The sequence below is a fragment of the Saccopteryx bilineata genome, chromosome 1, assembly GCF_036850765.1.
Source record: "Saccopteryx bilineata isolate mSacBil1 chromosome 1, mSacBil1_pri_phased_curated, whole genome shotgun sequence".
NCBI lineage: Eukaryota > Metazoa > Chordata > Mammalia > Chiroptera > Emballonuridae > Saccopteryx > Saccopteryx bilineata.
In genome coordinates this window covers 167,605,072-167,623,441 of record NC_089490.1, presented here as the reverse complement: position 1 = coordinate 167,623,441, position 18,370 = coordinate 167,605,072, and the positions used below count along the sequence as shown (strand labels likewise).

The window sequence follows — 18,370 nt, the reverse complement described above, 5'->3', positions numbered from 1 at the left end:
TGCTGGTTTCCTTCAACTGCTTATCCCACCGAGTAATGTTATTCCTATGTGGTGGCGCTTCGTTATAAACGCGCTGATATCCACATTGCACTCTGGTCACAGATTCGAATTTAGCGAGCCACAGAACACACTGAACTTTCCTCTGTACTGTCCACATCTCGACTGGCATGGCCGTGGATTGCTCCGCTGTATACACGGTGTTACGTCATCATCTGCACATGCGCACATACTGCCACATCATCCTACAGAAACTGGAAGGGTTTTCCTTTTATTTGGTGCAGATTTCACATTTCTATCGTCTTTTGTTGCTTTCCTGTGACCGGTCAAAAGTGCACCATGACTTTACGGACACACTGTGTATTGATTAGGAATGGTGAAAGCACACATCCTTGTTTTCCCAACTGTAGAAGGAAACCATCCAGTCTTCTACCTGGAAGTGTAAAGTTAGATACAGATTTTTGTAGATGCCTATTATCAGGCTGAGAAGATTCCCCTTTATTCCTAGTATACTGACAGCTTTTCCCATGCATGTTGAACTCTGTTATTTTCTGCATCAATTTATATGATCATATATGATTTTTCTTCTTTAGCCTGGTGTATCACATTAATTTTCTAATACTGAAACAAACTTACATTTCCAGACTAACTCCCACTTGGTCACGGTTGGATTTGACTTACTAAAATTTTTTTGAGGATTGTTTCATCTAAATTTATTTAACTTGCTGAATTTACAGGTGTAAAGTTGTTTCATTTCTAATATTTGTGATTTGAGTCATCTTTTCATTTTTATATTACAGATTTATTAATTTTGTTAATTTTTTTCCAGGAACCATTTTTTTACTATTAAATTTTTCAAGTTTTCTTGATTTCAATGTAATTATTTCTATACTTATGATTTTCTTTATTCTGCTTGTTTTGGGTGTATTTTGCTTTCTTTTTACAGTATCTTCAGGTAGGAACTTAGATTATTGATTTGTGACTTTTCTTCTTTTTTTTTTTTTAATATTTTATTTATTGATTTTTAGAGAGAGAGAAAGAGAGAGAGAGAGAGAGAGAGAGAGAGAGAAGGGGGAGGAGCAGGAAGCATCAACTCCCATATGTGCCTTGACCAGGCAAGCCCAGGATTTCGAACCGGTGACCTCAGTGTTCCAGGTCGACGCTTTATCCCACTGCGCCACCACAGGTCAGGCCAACTTTTCTTCTTTTCTAATGTACAGATTTAGTGCTATAAAGTTCCCTGATAGCAGAGCTTTATCTGCATCTCACAAATTTTGATAGGTAATATTGTTAAATTTCTTTTTAGACTTCCTCTTTGATCCTGTATTATTTAGAAGTATATTGTTTAATTTTTGAATGTCTACAAATTTTTATCATCTATTATTGAATTCTAGTTTAATTCTATTACATCCAAATAATATACTCTGTTTAATTCTGATTCTTCTGAATTTAAGATTTATTTTATTACTCAGCATATGGTCTACTTAAATAAAGGTTATTGGGCAACTTTAAAAAGTGTATATTCTCCTATTGTTATGTAGAATATTCTACAAGTGTTAATTAGAATTTGGTTTCTTGTGGTAGTGTTTAGCTATTCTGTATCATTGCTGATTTCTGTCTAGCAGTTCTATCAATTGCTGAGGCTGGAGTGTTCAAGTCCCCAGCTATACTGTCGTTATGTTTATTTCTCCATTCAGCTCTATTGTTTCTGCTTTACATATTCTGAAAGTTGGTTATACACATTTAGGATTGCAATAACTTCTTATTGGACTGATTTGTTTGTTTTTATGCAATATGTTTTTATGTCTTGGAACCTAGTAATCTTATTTGCTATGTTAACAAATTCTTTTGAGTTTACTTGGTTTGAGAAAGTCTTCTTTTCTCCTTCATTCCTGAAGGACAGTTTCATCAGATATGGTATTCAAGATAGCTCTTTTCTTTCAGTACTTAAAAAATGCTATACCATTCTCTTCTGGACTCCATAGCTTCAGGTAAAAAATCTGTTGTCTTTCCAACTGATGCTCCTTTATAGGTAATGTGTCTTTTCTTTCAGTTAAGATTTGTTTTGATTTTATTTAGAAAATTAAATTTAATGGATGACATTGATGAATAAGAGTACACAAGTTTCAGGTAAACATTTCTTTAGTATTTGAATTATTGATTGTGTTGTGTGCCCATCAACCAAAGTCAAATAATTTTGTTACCATACACTTGGCCCTCTTTACTCCCTCCCCTTGGTAACCACTTCACTTTTATCTATGTCCATGAGTCTCAGTTTTGTATCCCACCTATGTGTGAAATCATATAATTCCTGGCTTTTTCTGATATACTTATTTCTTCAGTAAAATGTTCTTAAGGTCTATCCATGTTGTCATAAATGGCAATATGTCATCATTTCTTACGGCTGAGTAGTATTCCACTGTATATATGTGCCACATCTTTATCCAATCCTCTATCAAAGAACACTGGTTGTTTCCATGTCTTGGGCACTATGAATAATACTGCAATGAACATAGGGGTGCATGTATTTTTTCATACCAAAATTTTTAAAGGATTGCTGGGTCATGTGGTAGTTCTATTCTTTTTTATTTATTTATTTTTTATTCATTATAGGGAGGGGAGAGAGAGAGAGAGAGAGAGAGAGAGAGATAAGGGAGGAGGAGCAGGAAGCATCAACTCCCATATGTGCCTTGACCAGGAAAGCCCAGGGTTTTGAACCGGCAACCTCAGTGTTTCCAGGTTGACACTTTATCCACTGCACCACCACGGGTCAGGCGGTAGTTCTATTCTTGTTTGTTTGAACAACCACCATATTTTCTTCCACAATGGCTGGACCAGTTTATATTTCCACCAGCAGTGAATTAGGGTTGCTTTTTCTCTACAGCCTCTCCAACACTTATTATTACCTGTCTTGTTGATAATAGCCAATCTAACAGGTGTCAGGTGGTATCTCGTAGTTTTCATTTGCATTTCTCTAATAGGTAGCGAAGATGAGCATCTTTTCATATATCTGTTGGCTATTGGTATGTCCTCTCTTTATTTTTTAATTGAATTGTAAGATTTGTTTTCTGTCCCTTACATTCAGGTGTTTAATAATATTTTTTGGTGAAATTTTCTTTAAGTTTATCCTGTTTGGCAATTAGCTAAGATTATTGAATCTGTACGTTTATATCTCTAACCAAATGTGGAACATTTTCAGCTATTATTCTTTAAATACATTTTTCAGTCTAACACTTATTCTCTTGTGCTCTGGGCTTTGATGACATACATAATTAAATCTTTTGTGATTATCCTGCAGATCATTAAGACTATCATAAATTATTTTAGTCCTTTTTTTTAATGTAGTTGTTCACACTTGAGTAAATCTAATTCGTCTGTCCATCTGTTCAGTGATTCTATCTTCTGTCATCACTACTACTAACACTATCCAGTACATTTTAAATTTTGGTGAGTGTATTTTCCAATTACATGATGTCCATCTAGTTCTATTTTATAAATTCTCCTTCACTGAAACTTTCCTTTTCTTCATCCATTCAAGAGAATTTTTAATGGCTTGTTGAAGCATTTGTTTTATTGAAGTAAATTTAAAATCTTAGTCAGATAATTCCAATATCTGCTTCATCTGGTACTAGTGTCAACTCAATGTCATTTCACACTCAAGTTGTGATTTTCCTGGTTCTTGGTATAGTAAGTGATTTTTTATTATATCCTGAATAATTTAGTTATTATGTTAGGAGACTCTTAATCTCACTTATATTTTCTATTTTAGCAAGTAGTAGCCTCATTTAGATTTAGCATTTAGGTTCTGGCCTCCTACTGTGGGCTTAAGTTCCAATGACAGTTTGGTGTTCTGAATTCTTATAATGTTGTTTTGGTCTGCTTTGTTGGTCTGGTACTTATAAAGTTCTTGCTTAATCTCTCCTGGTGTCATCTTGGAAGACGGAAGGTGCATTCCTGGGCCGCTTACTATTACTTGAAGGTCTTCTGAACGTGAGAGGCACATGCTACTGGACCAGGTCTTCTATGTCAATGGGTAGAGAGCACAGAAAAATAGCTTTGTGGCTACCGCTATTGTGGCTCAATGAAATCACCTGCTAGTGCTCTCGTTGTTGAGTGGGACTGAGATGGTCCAAGGCTTTGTTGCCATTGATAAGTCAAACTGCCCACTGAATATCACCTGCCCATGCTCAGGTTGCAGAATAGGGCTGGGCCAGTCCTAGTAAACTAATACATAAATAATGCATATAAATTGTTTAACATAATGTCTGGTACAGTAAGCTTCCAATAAACAGGTGCTATTATTACTTGTCTATCTCCTTTATTCCTTATCTTATATTTTCTTGCTGACACAAAACCTAAGAGATCACAGATATAAATGTCGGTATAATACTAAGTACATGAAAGAATGAAAAAAAAATACAAATGAATATTTTCAAGGCATTTTTCCATTAGTATAATACAGAATGATTTGAGTTATGAAAGTAACATTTCTCAAGGAAAATAATACTCCATTACTTTTTATAAAATTCAGAAGTTTAAAGTTATTCAACAGGAAAGGTAGATAACCAAGAAAAGCCTTGTATGTATATACTGGGAACCATCTACAAAAATGTTCAAAACATAACTAGAACCAATCTACTGTCAGGAGAATAATAACTGTGATATTTTCACCAATGGAATATTATACTGCTATATGCAAACAAATGAAAACCTTAGAAAAATAATGTTGAATGAAAATAAGCAAGTCCTAACCCATATACAGTATGATATTTTTATAATGCTCAAAGTAAGAAACACAGAAAAATACATTGTTTAGGCATATACACATAAGTAGAAAAGTATTTTATAAAGTCCATAATACTGATAAATCCAAAATTTAGGATAATGGTCACACTAGGAAAAGACTAAGAAACAGACTAGGACAGGGACTGGCAAACAATGGCTCAAAGACCCAATTCAGCTTGCCACCTATATTTGTATAGTGCATAAGCTGAGAATAGTTTTCCATATTTTTAAATGGTGAAAAAAATGAAAACAAGAATATTTTATGACCACATGAAAATCACATAAAATTCAAATTTCAGTGTCTATAAATACACTTTTACTAGAACTCAGCCATTAATCATTAATCTTAAATAATTCCTAATAATTGTTTTAAAATATTTTATATTAAAATCTATAACTAAAATTCCAGATGCTATTCACGTGGGACGTATGGGGCAAGGAAAAGTGCTGGAGGTTCTCCTCTGCTATCTACAGAAAGCATACAAATACAGATTAATTACAGATCATAAACTAGTGAGTATTAAAAATATAAGGGGTAATCATTAAAAGATTTAGCTATCTTTGACATATGTAAAAAAAAATTCTAAATTGGAATAATTGCATTAACTCACAAAGATATCACTTATGAACTTAGAGTAGATTTAAGTCTAATCAAAATATGTTACCATATAATTGACCTATTTCCTATGTAAGCGTGATGCTTCATGGGGTGCTGGGTGGAAAAAAACAATCATCACTTGTTCGGTGGACAAAAGGTCAAAAAGCATTCGTATACCTCTACAAGTCAAAACTAGTAATATACCTTTGTTTCCAATTTGCTTTTGAGTAAATATGTAATTATACATACAGTGGTACCTTGAGATATGAGTAGACAACATATAAAAATTTTTTTTAAGATACGAGCTGCGACTTGGTCCATATTTTTGTTCAAGATCTGAGCGAAATTCCAAGATACAAGTCTTGATTCGGGAAGCTGCTGCTAGTTGGCACATTGGTGCACGGGTCCAGTATCAGCAGCACAACACCAGCATCTCGTTCTTTCTCAAGTGTTACCCGCAGAATCAAGTCAAATCTCATGTGCTGTACTCGTTCTTGCATCATTTTTGCATTTTTACTAACTTTTTTGGGTGCTATCATGGGGCCAAAGAAAGTGAGTGTAAAGGACAATGGTGAGAAGAAGAGAATGGTGTCGATAAAAGTAAAGCAAGAAATAACAGAAAAACATGAGCGTGGTGTACGAGTGATTGAACTGGCAAGGCTGTATGACCACAATACACCTATAATTTGTACCATCCTTAAACAAAAGTGCAAATCCAGCAAAAGGAACTACAATTCTGTCCCAATTAAAGACCACTATCCATGAAGAAATGGAGAAGCTTCTGCTGGTGTGGGTGAAAGAGAATGAGCTGGCAGGAGATACAGTGACGGAGACTGTAATATGCAAAAAGGCACGTATTATTTAGGGCAACTTGAAGAAGAAAGAACTATCAACCTCAAAAGAGGCAGCAGAAGATATATTTAAGGCAAGTCACGGCTGGTTTGAAAATTTCAAGAAGACACTGGGTGACGTCACGGAAATGGAGCTGTGAGCAGCATGTACGACAGATCTCCCCAAAATCTCAACAAATTTATCAACTAGAAACAGAAAAATTTATCCTCGGAGCATTCTGGAGTTCCACACACATTGAAGGCGAAAGGGCTATTATCACTTGAATCTGAGAGACGGGTCAGAGCTGAGGGTGTGGAGGAAGCTAACTACCGCACTGACGTTCATTCAAGCCGAGGAGGGAGTGCGCCTGTGGTGAGTCAACCCACGCGTGCAACTGCCCGCCCACACTCGGGGAGGAACAACCTGAGGTCTGCAAGCAGCCGCCCACGTGCAGTGAGAAACCGCGTGAGTGCCCCGTGCCGTGGTCCGGATGCAGAGCGAGCTCCCTTGTGCCTGGAGCGTCCCAGCTGCCCAGGCACTGCGAGCGAGGTCCCCAGCCACCGGCGTGCCCAGAGCACCCCATTCGCTCACATGCCCTGAACGTCCCACTCACCCACACGCCCAAAGCACCCCACTCCCCCGCACACCCAGAGTACCCCATTCTCCAGCGTGCCCAGTGCACCCCAGCCGCCAGCGGCAAGGCAAGCGGGAAGGGCGCCAAAGCTATCTTCCCTACTCCAGAGATTCTCTCTGTGGGCGGGGCACCTCACCCAGCTATTCAAGCTAACAATCAAGCGTTGGGGGAGGAGCACGCGGGCGGCTTGAAATACTTTCTGGAGCACAGCTGCGGATCCAATCACTGAAATTAGCTTAACCCACGAAATCTGCACACCCATGGGGCTCTAATTGATAAGATCTCTCTCAGTTCAGTGATCCAAGACAAGAGGGGTGATATTTTTTAGTGCCTCTCGCTAAAGGGGCGGGGGCAACTTCTGATTGACAGAGCCTTCATATTCAGGGATATACGCTAACAAGAGGGACTTGGCAGATGTTAAGATCTATACAGCAAGCAGCAACTAGTGCCTCTTCTTCCCAGCCAAAACAGGCTACAAAGTGTGGAAAGCCTGGGTTGAGTAGTCCAACTGAATGCTAGGTGCGGAACAGTCACCTTGACAACAGTTGGCTCCCAGCCCCGCCTGATTACGCTGCAGGCTCTGACTGCCAGAGCCTTACCCAGAGCCTTGCGCTGAGTGGGGATAGAGTGGGGATTTCCCAGCTCTGTGAGCCTCTTACTCCCCAGGCAGAAGTAGTGGCAGCCTCATAGCTGGATCACCAGGCTGCTAATTCAGGAAGGGGAGACTAGGAGAGAGACTCCAGGAAAGCAAACTCTCTTATTGTTGGACCCTGCAAACGCCAACAAGCCTTGACTACCAACGAGACTAAAGCCAATTATATGACATTGCCATAGAATCCCATCAACTGCAAATCCCTACCTAAGTGTAACACAGGGGCAGAGCCTGGGGTACAGAGTCACGGACCAGGAAGAGGGAGAGAAAAGAAAAAGGAAGAAGTTAACCTCTCAAAATCAAGAAAAATCCACAGACATTATAACTTGTTCCACTATTTTTTCGTTGTTATTGTTTGTTTCTTCTATCTTATTGCCTTTATTATTATTATTTCTATTTCCTCCACCTCGGTCCTTTTATTCTCTGCCCATCTTATTCTTCCCTTTTCTTGAACTACACTACCCATGAGTGTTACATTTTATTTTCTTCACCCTTACTCTCCTTAAGGGTTAAACTCCAAAACCCTTAACTCTCACTCTCTCCCCTTTTGTTCTTTTTCTTTTCCTTTTTTGTTTCTTTCATTTTTCTCTTTTTCTTATTTCTCCCTTTCTATTCGTTTCTTCATTTCTCCTTTTACTTTCCCTCCCATTCAATCCTCAATCACGAACAAATTATTTAATTTGAAACTCAAGTTTTTTGGGTTTTTTTTTTTGCTTTTGTTTTTGGTTTTCTTTTGTTTGTTTGTTTTTGTGGCATTTTGGGTACTTTTTACTTTGCTTTTTTAACTCATTAGCATTCCTCCCAACCCAAGGTCTCCATTGTATTTAGTCTTTGCTCCACTTAATACAACAGATTTTTACTTATTTTTTTATTTTTATTTTTTCTTCAATTATTATTTTTTTCTCCTTTTTTCTGTTTCCCTCTTATCCCTCTCATTATATCTCTTAGTCGACCATCACTTACAAGCAAATAATTTTACACTTGTCTAAGGTTTTCTCATTTTTTTTGCATTTAGTAGGTCCCTACTCCATTTTTGGCCCCTTGAACTCTTCACCCCAAATCAGACCCTCCATTATAGGCAGTTTTTGTTCCATTTAGCATAATATAATTCACAGGTCATCACGATATTTCCCTAAGGAGGGGAAAGGAGGGGAAGAGAAGAAAGAAAAAAGGGGGAAATAATAAATTATTACTGTTTTTTTTCATGGGGTGTTTTTCTTTTTTCCTTTTTATTCATTAATTCTAATTAGTGCTATCAACAAGACCATCCTCAGATGCCAATAAGAAAAAGGAAATAGAATATTATGGATACAAAAGATAGAAAGGTAACACAAATAGATGTGGAAAGACCTATGGAGAAAAGATTTGACATATTGGAAACCTTGGAGCTAAATGACAGAGAATTTAAAATAGAAATCCTAAAAATACTCAGAGATATACAAGAAAAAACAGAAAGGCAATTTAGGGAGCTCAGAAAACAACTCAATGATCACAAAGAATATACTACCAAGGAAATTGAAAATATAAAATCAAATCAAACAGAAATGAAAAACTCAATTCACAAGCTGAAAAACGAGGTAACAAGCTTAGCAAATAGAACAGCCCAGATAGAAGGTAGGATTAGTGAAATAGAAGACAAGCAACTTGAGGCACAACAGAGAGAAGAAAGACACTCAAAAATAATAAAAAACGAGAAAGCCCTACAGGAATTGTCTGACTCCATCAGAAACAATAACATAAGAATAATAGGTATATCAGAGGGAGAAGAGAAAGAAAATGGAATGGAGAATATACTCAAACAAATAATAGACGAGAACTTCCCAAGCCTGTGGAAAGAACTAAAGCCTCAAATTCAAAAAGCAAACAGAACACCGAGTTTTCTTAACCCCAACAAACCCAGTCCAAGGCAAATCATAATGAAGATGGCACAAACCAATGACAAAGAAAAAATTCTCAAGGCAGCCAGGGAAAAGAAGAGTACAACATATAAAGGAAGGCCTATTAGATTATCATCAGATTTCTCAGCAGAAACTCTACAAGCTAGAAGAGAGTGGACCCCAATATTTAAAGCCCTGAAAGAGAGGAACTTTCAGCCAAGAATACTATACCCGCCCTGGCCGGTTGGCTCAGCGGTAGAGCGTCGGCCTAGCGTGCGGAGGACCTGGGTTCGATTCCCACCCAGGGCACACAGGAGAAGCGCCCATTTGTTTCTCCACCCCTCCGCCGCACTTTCCTCTCTGTCTCTCTCTTCCCCTCCCGCAGCCAAGGCTCCATTGGAGCAAAGATGGCCCGGGCGCTGGCGATGGCTCTGTGGCCTCTGCCTCAGGCGCTAGAGTGGCTCTGGTGGCAACATGGCGACGCCCAGGATGGGCAGAGCATCGCCCCCTGGTGGGCAGAGCGTCACCCCTGGTGGGCGTGCCGGGTGGATCCCGGACGGGCGCATGTGGGAGTCTGTCTGACTGTCTCTCCCTGTTTCCAGCTTCAGAAAAATGAAAAAAAAAAAAAAAAAGAATACTATACCCATCAAAGCTATCCTTCAAGTACGAAGGAGACATAAAAACATTCACAAATACAAAAAAGATGAGAGAATTTATCATCAGAAAGCCCCCACTCCAGGAAATACTAAAGGGGGTTTTCCAACCAGATTCAAAGAACAAAACAAAACCAAACCACAAGTAACAGCTCCACCAAGAACACAATAAAACCAAATTTATACTGTGACAACAAAAGAAAAAAAGGGGGGAGAGGATGGAGTTTAACAGTAGCAAAGGACGATGAAGCGCAGAAATACTCATAAGATAGGGTACTACAATGAATATGGTAGGTACCCTTTTCATTACTTAATGGTAACCACCCTTAAAAAAACCACCACAAAAACACTTGACTTAAAAAAGGTAGCAACAGAGGAAAGAAGTATGGAATACAAACAAACAAAAACAAATGATAGAAAAACAAAAAAGAAGAATCAAACAAGATACAAAACTAACAGAAAGCAATTTATAAAATGGCAATAGGGAACCCACAAGTGTCAATAATTACACTAAATGTAAATGGATTAAACTTACCAATAAAAAGACACAGAGTAGCAGAATGGATTAAAAAAGAAAATCCAACTATATGCTGCCTACAAGAAACACATCTAAGCAACAAGGATAAAAACAAATTCAAAGTGAAAGGCTGGAAAACAATACTCCAAGCAAACAACACCCAAAAAAAAAGCAGGTGTAGCAATATTCATATCTAATAATGCTGACTACAAGACAGAAAAAGTACTCAGAGACAAAAATGGTCATTTCATAATGATTAAGGGGACACTAAATCAAGAAGACATAACAATCCTTAATATATATGCACCAAACCAAGGAGCACCAAAATATATAAGACAGCTACTTATTGACCTTAAAACAAAAACTAACAAAAATACAATCATACTTGGAGACCTCAATACACCGCTGACAGCTCTAGATCAGTCATCCAAACAGAGAATCAATAAAGATATATTGGCCTTAAACGAAATACTAGAACACCTGAATATGATAGACATCTACAGGACACTTCATCCCAAAGCAACAGAGTATACATTTTTCTCTAGTGTACATGGAACATTCTCAAGAATTGACCATATGTTGGGCCACAAAGACAATATCAGCAAATTTAGAAAAATTGAAATTGTACCAAGCATATTCTCTGATCATAAAGCCTTGAAACTAGAATTCAACTGCAAAAAAGAGGGAAAAAATCCCCCAAAATGTGGAAACTAAACAACATACTTCTAAAAAATGAATGGGTCAAAGAAGAAATAAGTGCAGAGATCAAAAGATATATACATACTAATGAAAATGACAATACAACAAATCAGAATCTATGGGATGCAGCAAAAGCAGTAATAAGAGGAAAGTTCATATCACTTCAGGCCTATATGAACAAACAAGAGAGAGCCCAAGTAAACCACTTAACTTCACACCTTAAAGAACTAGAAAAAGAAGAACAAAGACAACCCAAAACCAGCCGAAGAAAGGAGATACTAAAAATCGAGCAGAAATAAACGAAATAGAGAACAGAAAAACAATAGAAAAAAATCAATAAAACAAGGAGCTGGTTCTTTGAAAAGATCAACAAAATTGACAAACCCTTGGCAAGACTCACCAAGGAAAAAAGGCACAGGACTCAAATAAATAAAATCCAAAATGAAAGAGGAGAGATCACCACAGACATCATAGATATACAAAGAATTATTGTAGAATACTATGAAAAACTATATGCCACCAAATACAACAATCTAGAAGAAATGGATAAATTCCTAGAACAATACAACCTTCCTAGACTGAGTCATGAAGAAGTAGAAAGCCTAAACAGACCAATCAACAGGGAGGAAATAGAAAAAACTATTAAAAACCTCCCCAAAAATAAAAGTCCAAGCCCAGACGGTTATACTAGTGAATTCTATCAAACATTCAAAGAAGACTTGGTTCCTATTCTACTCAAAGTCTTCCAAAAACTTGAAGAAGCAATACTTCCAAACACATTTTATGAGGCCAACATAACCCTCATACCGAAACCTGGCAAGAATGGCACAAAGAAAGAAAACTACAGACCAATATCTCTAATGAATACGGATGCTAAAATACTAAACAAAATACTCGCAAATCGAATACAACAACATATTAAAAAAATAATACATCATGATCAAGTGGGATTCATCCCAGAATCTCTTCAACATACGTAAAACGGTTAACGTAATACACCATATCAACAAAACAAAGAACAAAAACCACATGATCTTATCAATAGATGCAAAAAAGGCTTTTGATAAAATACAACACAATTTTATGTTTAAGACTCTCAACAAAATGGGTATAGAAGGAAAATATCTCAACATGATAAAGGCCATATATGATAAACCATCAGCCAACATCATATTAAATGGCATAAAACTGAGGACTTTCTACCTTAAATCAGGAACAAGACAGGGTTGTCCACTCTCTCCACTCTTATTTAACGTGGTACTAGAAGTTCTGGCCGGAGCAATCAGACAAGACAAATAAATAAAAGGCATCCATATCGGAAAAGAAGAAGTAAAGGTATCACTTTTTGCTGATGATATGATCCTATACATCGAAAACCTGAAGGACTCCACAAAAAGATTACTAGAAACAATAAACCAATACAGTAAGGTCGCAGGATACAAAATTAACATACAAAAGTCCATAGCCTTTCTATATGCCAACAATGAAATATTAGAAAACGAACTCAAAAAAATAATTCCCTTCACGACTGCAACAAAAAAAATAAAATATCTAGGAATAAACATAACAAAGAATGTAAAGGACCTATATAACGAAAACTACAAAGCATTGTTAAGAGAAATAGAAAAAGACACAATGAGATGGAAAAATATTCCTTGTTCTTGGATAGTAAGAATAAATATAATTAAAATGGCCATATTACCCAAAGCAATATATAAATTTAATGCAATTCCCATCAAAATTCCTATGACATTTTTTAAAGAAATGGAACAAAAAATCATCAGATTTATATGGAACTATAAAAAACCCCGAATAGCCAAAGCAATCCTAAAGAAAAAGAATGAAGCTGGGGCATTACAATACCTGACTTTAAACTATATTATAGGGCCACGATAATCAAAACAGTATGGTATTGGCAGAAAAATAGACACTCAGACCAATGGAACAGAATAGAAAGCCAAGAAATAAAACCACATATATATGGTCAAATAATCTTTGATAAAGAGGCCAACAACATACAATGGAGAAAGAAAACCTCTTCAACAAATGGTGTTGGGAAAACTGGAAAGCCACATGTAAAAGAATGAAACTCGACTACAGCTTGTCCTCGTGTACTAAAATTAATTCAAAATGTATCAAAGACCTAAATATAAGACCTGAAACAATAAAGTACATAGAAGAAGGCATAGGTACTAAACTCATGGACCTGGATTTTAAAGAACATTTTATGAACTTGACTCCAATGGCAAGAGAAGTGAAGGCAAAGATAAATGAATGGGACTTCATCAGAATAAAAAGTTTTTGCTCAGCAAGAGAAACTGATATCAAAATAAACAGACAGCCAACTAAATGGGAAATGTTATTTTCAAACAACAGCTCAGATAAGGGCTTAATATCCAAAATTTACAAAGAACTCATAAAACTCAACAACAAACAAACAATCCAATAAAAAATGGGAAGAGGACATGAACAGACACTTCTCCGAGGAAGAAATACAAATGGCCAACAGATATATGAAAAGATGCTCAGCTTCATTAGTTATTAGAGAAATGCAAATCAAAACTACAATGAGATACCACCTCACCCCTGTTAGATTAGCTATTATCAACAAGACGGATAATAGCAAATGTTGGAGAGGCTGTGGAGAAAAGGGAACTCTCATCCACTGTTGGTGGGACTGTAAAGTAGTACAACCATTATGGAGGAAAGTATGGTGGTTCCTCAAAAAACTGAAAATAGAACTACCTTATGACCCAGCAATCCCTCTACTGGGTGGGTATATACCCCAAAACCTCAGAAACATTGATACGTAAAGACACATGTAGCCCCATATTCACTGCAGCACTGTTCACAGTGCCAAGACATGGAAACAACCAAAAAGCCCTTCAATAGAAGACTGGATAAAGAAGATGTGGCACATATACACTATGGAATACTACTCAGCCATAAGAAATGATGACATCAGATCATTTACAGCAAAATGGTGGGACCTTGATAACAGTGTACGGAGTGAAATAAGTAAATCAGAAAAAAACAAGAACTACATGATTCCATACATTGGTGGAACATAGAAATGAGACTAACAGACATGGACAAGAGTGTGGTGGTTACCAGGGGTGGGGGGAGGGAGGACGCGGGAGGGAAGGAGGGAGAGAGTTAGGAGGAGGGGGAGGGGCACAGAGATAACTAGATAGAGGGTGACGGAGGACAATCTGACTCTGGGCGAGGGGTATGCAACATAATTTAATGACAAGATAACCTAGACATGTTTTCTTTGAATATATGTACCCTGATTTATTAATGTCATCCCATTATCATTAATAAAAATTTATTTAAAAAAAAAAAAGAAAAGAAAATTTCAAGAAGAGATCTGACATCCACTCGGTGGTGAGGTATGGTGAAGCTGCGAGTGCTGACGTTAAGGCAGCTGAGGAGTATATCACACGTTTTGCTGCGCTTATCGCAAAGAAAGGTCATATTCATCCCCCAACAAGTGTTCAACTATGATGAAACAGGATTGTTTTGGAAAAAAAATGCCCCAGAGGACTTTCATCACCACAGAGGAGAAGAAGCTGCCAGGCCATAAACCCATGAAGGACAGTGTAACCCTTGCAATTTGTGCAAATGCTAGCGGTGACTGTAAAGTAAAGCCATTGCTAGTATATCATTCCGAAAATCCTCGAGCCTTTAAGACTCACAAGATTCTTAAAGAAAAACTGCAGGTTATGTGGCACGCCAATACTAGGGCATGGGTTACGCAGCAGTTTTTTATTGAATGGGTCCTGCAGTGAAGAAATGTCTTCAAGAAAACAAACTCCCGATGAAAGCATTACTAATCCTTGAAAATGCTCCAGCCCACCCACCAGGTCTTGAAGATGATATTCTCGAAGAGTTCAAATTCGTTAAAGTCCTCTACCTCCCACCCAACACGACTTCAATCTTGCAACCTATGGAGCAGCAGGTCATTTCCAACCTTAAAAAGCTTTACACAAAGTACTTGTTTCACCACTGCTTTGAGGTAACTGAGAATACAATTTTAACCCTTCCAGAGTTTTGGAAAGATCACTACAACATCATGATATGTTTACACATTATTGACTTGGCACAGCAGGAGGTTACAAGAAGAACCTTGAACTCGGCATGAAAAAAGTATGGCCTGATGTTGTTACAGACAGGGACTTCGAAGAATTCAAACCGGAGATCAAAACCGAGGTAGAAGCATTGGAGGAGATTGTGTCCCGCAGAAAGTCAATGGGTCGGGAGGTAGATGAGGGTGATGTAAATGAGCTCATTGAGGAACATGAGGAGGAACTCTCAACTGAGGAGTTGAAGGAGCTACAGATGATGCAACATACGGAGCTTCTGCAAAAGATTAGTAGTGAGGAGGAGGTCGAGTCGGAGGAAGTGATTTCTACAAGTGAAATTAAAGACATGCTGGCAATGTGGGAGAAGCTTTCAAGTTTCAGTGAAAAGAAACACCCAGAAAAAGTTTCAACTGGTCGTGTTTCAGCACTTTTTAATGACACTTGTTTGTCACATTTCTGTAACATTTTAAAAGGCAGGCAAAAGCAAACCTCTTTGGATAGATTTTTATTCAAAAGTCCTGCAAGTGAAAGTGCCGAAAGTGCAACCAAAAAGGCAAAAACGGGTGATGATTAAATGAAAAATATGTAATATTAAGCTTAGATTAAGTTTAAAGTTAAGAAAGTGCATTTTTTACAATTAAGTTTTTGTGGTTTTATTTTAAGTAAAGAAAGTGCAGTTTTAGTTTTGTTTAAAGTAAAGAAAATGAAGTTTTAGTTTACATTTAGTGTTAAGAAAGTGCAGTTTTAGTTTACGTGTCTACAGTGCCTGCATCCCTTCCTCCGCCATTCACCTCCATTAGCCGCACTCGTCTGTCTCTAAGGTAAGAATATAGTACTAAATAACACTTTTTTCTTTTATTTCATATATTTTGTTATGCATTGGTAAAGTATACATGTGTGTTTCTTAATTAAAAACTTTTTTTTCATAATTTAGGATGGTTTGGAGATGTTTCACAGGGCTAGAATGAATTATATCTATTTCAGTTATTTTAAATGGGAGAAATTTGTTTGATATACGAGTTGACTGACTTACGAGCTCAGTTACAGAACAAATTAAACTCGTATCTCAAGGTACCACTGTATTTATCCAAATATTTATTTCCCAATTTGCTTACATTCTCTGCTATTTAAAAGCATTTAAAACCAAGAGCATATGGGGAAATAAAGTGACCAATAAAGTAAGAACTAATTCATTCAATATAAATATCTGAGTTGCTACACCTACTTTAGCTCTTTTTAAAGGAAAGATACAACTATGAACTTACTTCCAATGAACCAAACCAACAACAGAATTTTACCCTTGGTGTAAAAAGACATAGCAGAAGAGGGGTTAAATAAAGATATAATAATACAACTTTACACTCTGCAAATGTTTATAATTGTTTGTAAAAGATTACAGTTCTTTTCATTTATACTTACCTTATTCCAGACCTTCATTTGGAATACTAATAAGCTTAAAAACCTCCAAAGAAAAACATCCTACCCTGTGTCCTTCAGCTCGCGCTTTGTTCTGCTTTGCTTCCCATTTTCGCTGCAGGAACTCTTCCACTTGTTTAGTTCTTTCCACAGTTAGCTGCCCCCTCTGCCTGAGTCATGTGGACAAATAGCAAAGTCAGAAATTCTGAATGTCAAGTATTCAATAAAGTTAAAAATTATTCTAAATATTTGCTTTGTTGTAGAATATAAAGAAAGGCTGATATGAAATAAAACCTTCCTCTGTGATGAAGAAATACCTACATATATGTTAGTATCTCTACCTAAATCAAAGTCTTTACTGTTTTAAATAGAAGTAAAATGTATACTACTATCTCAAATCTTAACAAGGTTACTCTTACATTTAATCTATTCTATTTATAGACACATAAAATTACTTTAGACTATACCTAATTACAGAAAAATCTCAATAGCTTCCAAGTAGTTAACTCATTTTGGAACTCTGTATAAAATATATCTAAGATCCTTCCTTAATCAGTACTGAAGTAAAATTAAAGCAATTAAAGTATAGTAGCAATTTCAAAAATGAACAAAAATAATAAAAAGTTTTGATGTGTGAAATTTCAAAAACATAGCAATGTCTAAATTTCTTGAATATCAAAACTATGAAAAAGTAAAATAGGCAAGTTAGGCAAAAATTAATAGCAGCGTTGTTTAAATTTTTTCCAAGTATATTTCTGTATCTTCGACAATTACTAAAGGATGCAAACATGTTGAGTCTAGACTACAAATAAAAATATCAATAACATTTATTGAACATCTAATATATATTATGTCTTTTAACCATGCTAAGCATAGGAAACACGAAAATAAATACAACCCAACCCAATAATCATAGAACTCTTAGCATTTCATTTAACTGCAGTTACTTTTGGAGGTGAGGAGCAAAGAAGAGTGAGTTATGCCCACGCTGCTGACTGGATTTTGGCTACTAGAGCACAAACTTCCTGCAGCCTTCCTCAAGTCCATCACTAAGTTATGCTCTGAAAAATACATGCAATAATGCCTCTCTGTCTTCCAGTAGGTTTAAACACTTCTGATTTTTATGCCCCAAATAATCATTTCTTTTACATGTTTTGTTAACTACAAACTGAAATATAAAAATATTCTAGAAATAAAATTAAGCTGTAAAAACCTTAAAATCTGTTCTGCAACAAAGCTGTGCACAAGCATGGCCTAAGGTTCAGTTACCTTATGTGGCACTTTACAGAGATTCTTGTGAAATTCCCAACATTGGAATTTCTAGGATTAGATAATCTCCAAAGCTGGTTAAAAACCTTTTATTATGACTTTCAGATATGTCTAGATAGCTAAATTTTGATTCAGTTCCATATCAGCAAATTCAGAAATACACTCTACCTAAGTCAAGGTAGTAGCTTGAGTAGATTAAGAATAATGAAGGAGAAATTCGTTTCTGCCTCTGTAGTGCACATGTGCTAGCCTCTACCAGTCATACTATGCACTGTATAACTCTGAGATTAATAAGGTATATCTGATCTGAATGCAACATGTGTCCCTCCTATAGCCAGGCCAGGCTGTATCCTGGTC

At 36.7% G+C, this 18,370-nt stretch overlaps 1 protein-coding gene across 7 annotated transcripts in view; it reads right to left on the bottom strand.

The window, feature by feature from the left end:
* Positions 1-18,370, bottom strand: part of NEK1 (NIMA related kinase 1) — a 162,938-nt gene that overhangs the window by 66,394 nt on the left and 78,174 nt on the right. For all 7 annotated transcript variants that reach the window (XM_066279324.1, XM_066279363.1, XM_066279381.1 and 4 more), the window contains one exon: positions 16,812-16,914. In XM_066279324.1, coding sequence (XP_066135421.1) covers positions 16,812-16,914 — 103 coding nt within the window. The remainder of the gene's footprint in view (positions 1-16,811; positions 16,915-18,370) is intronic.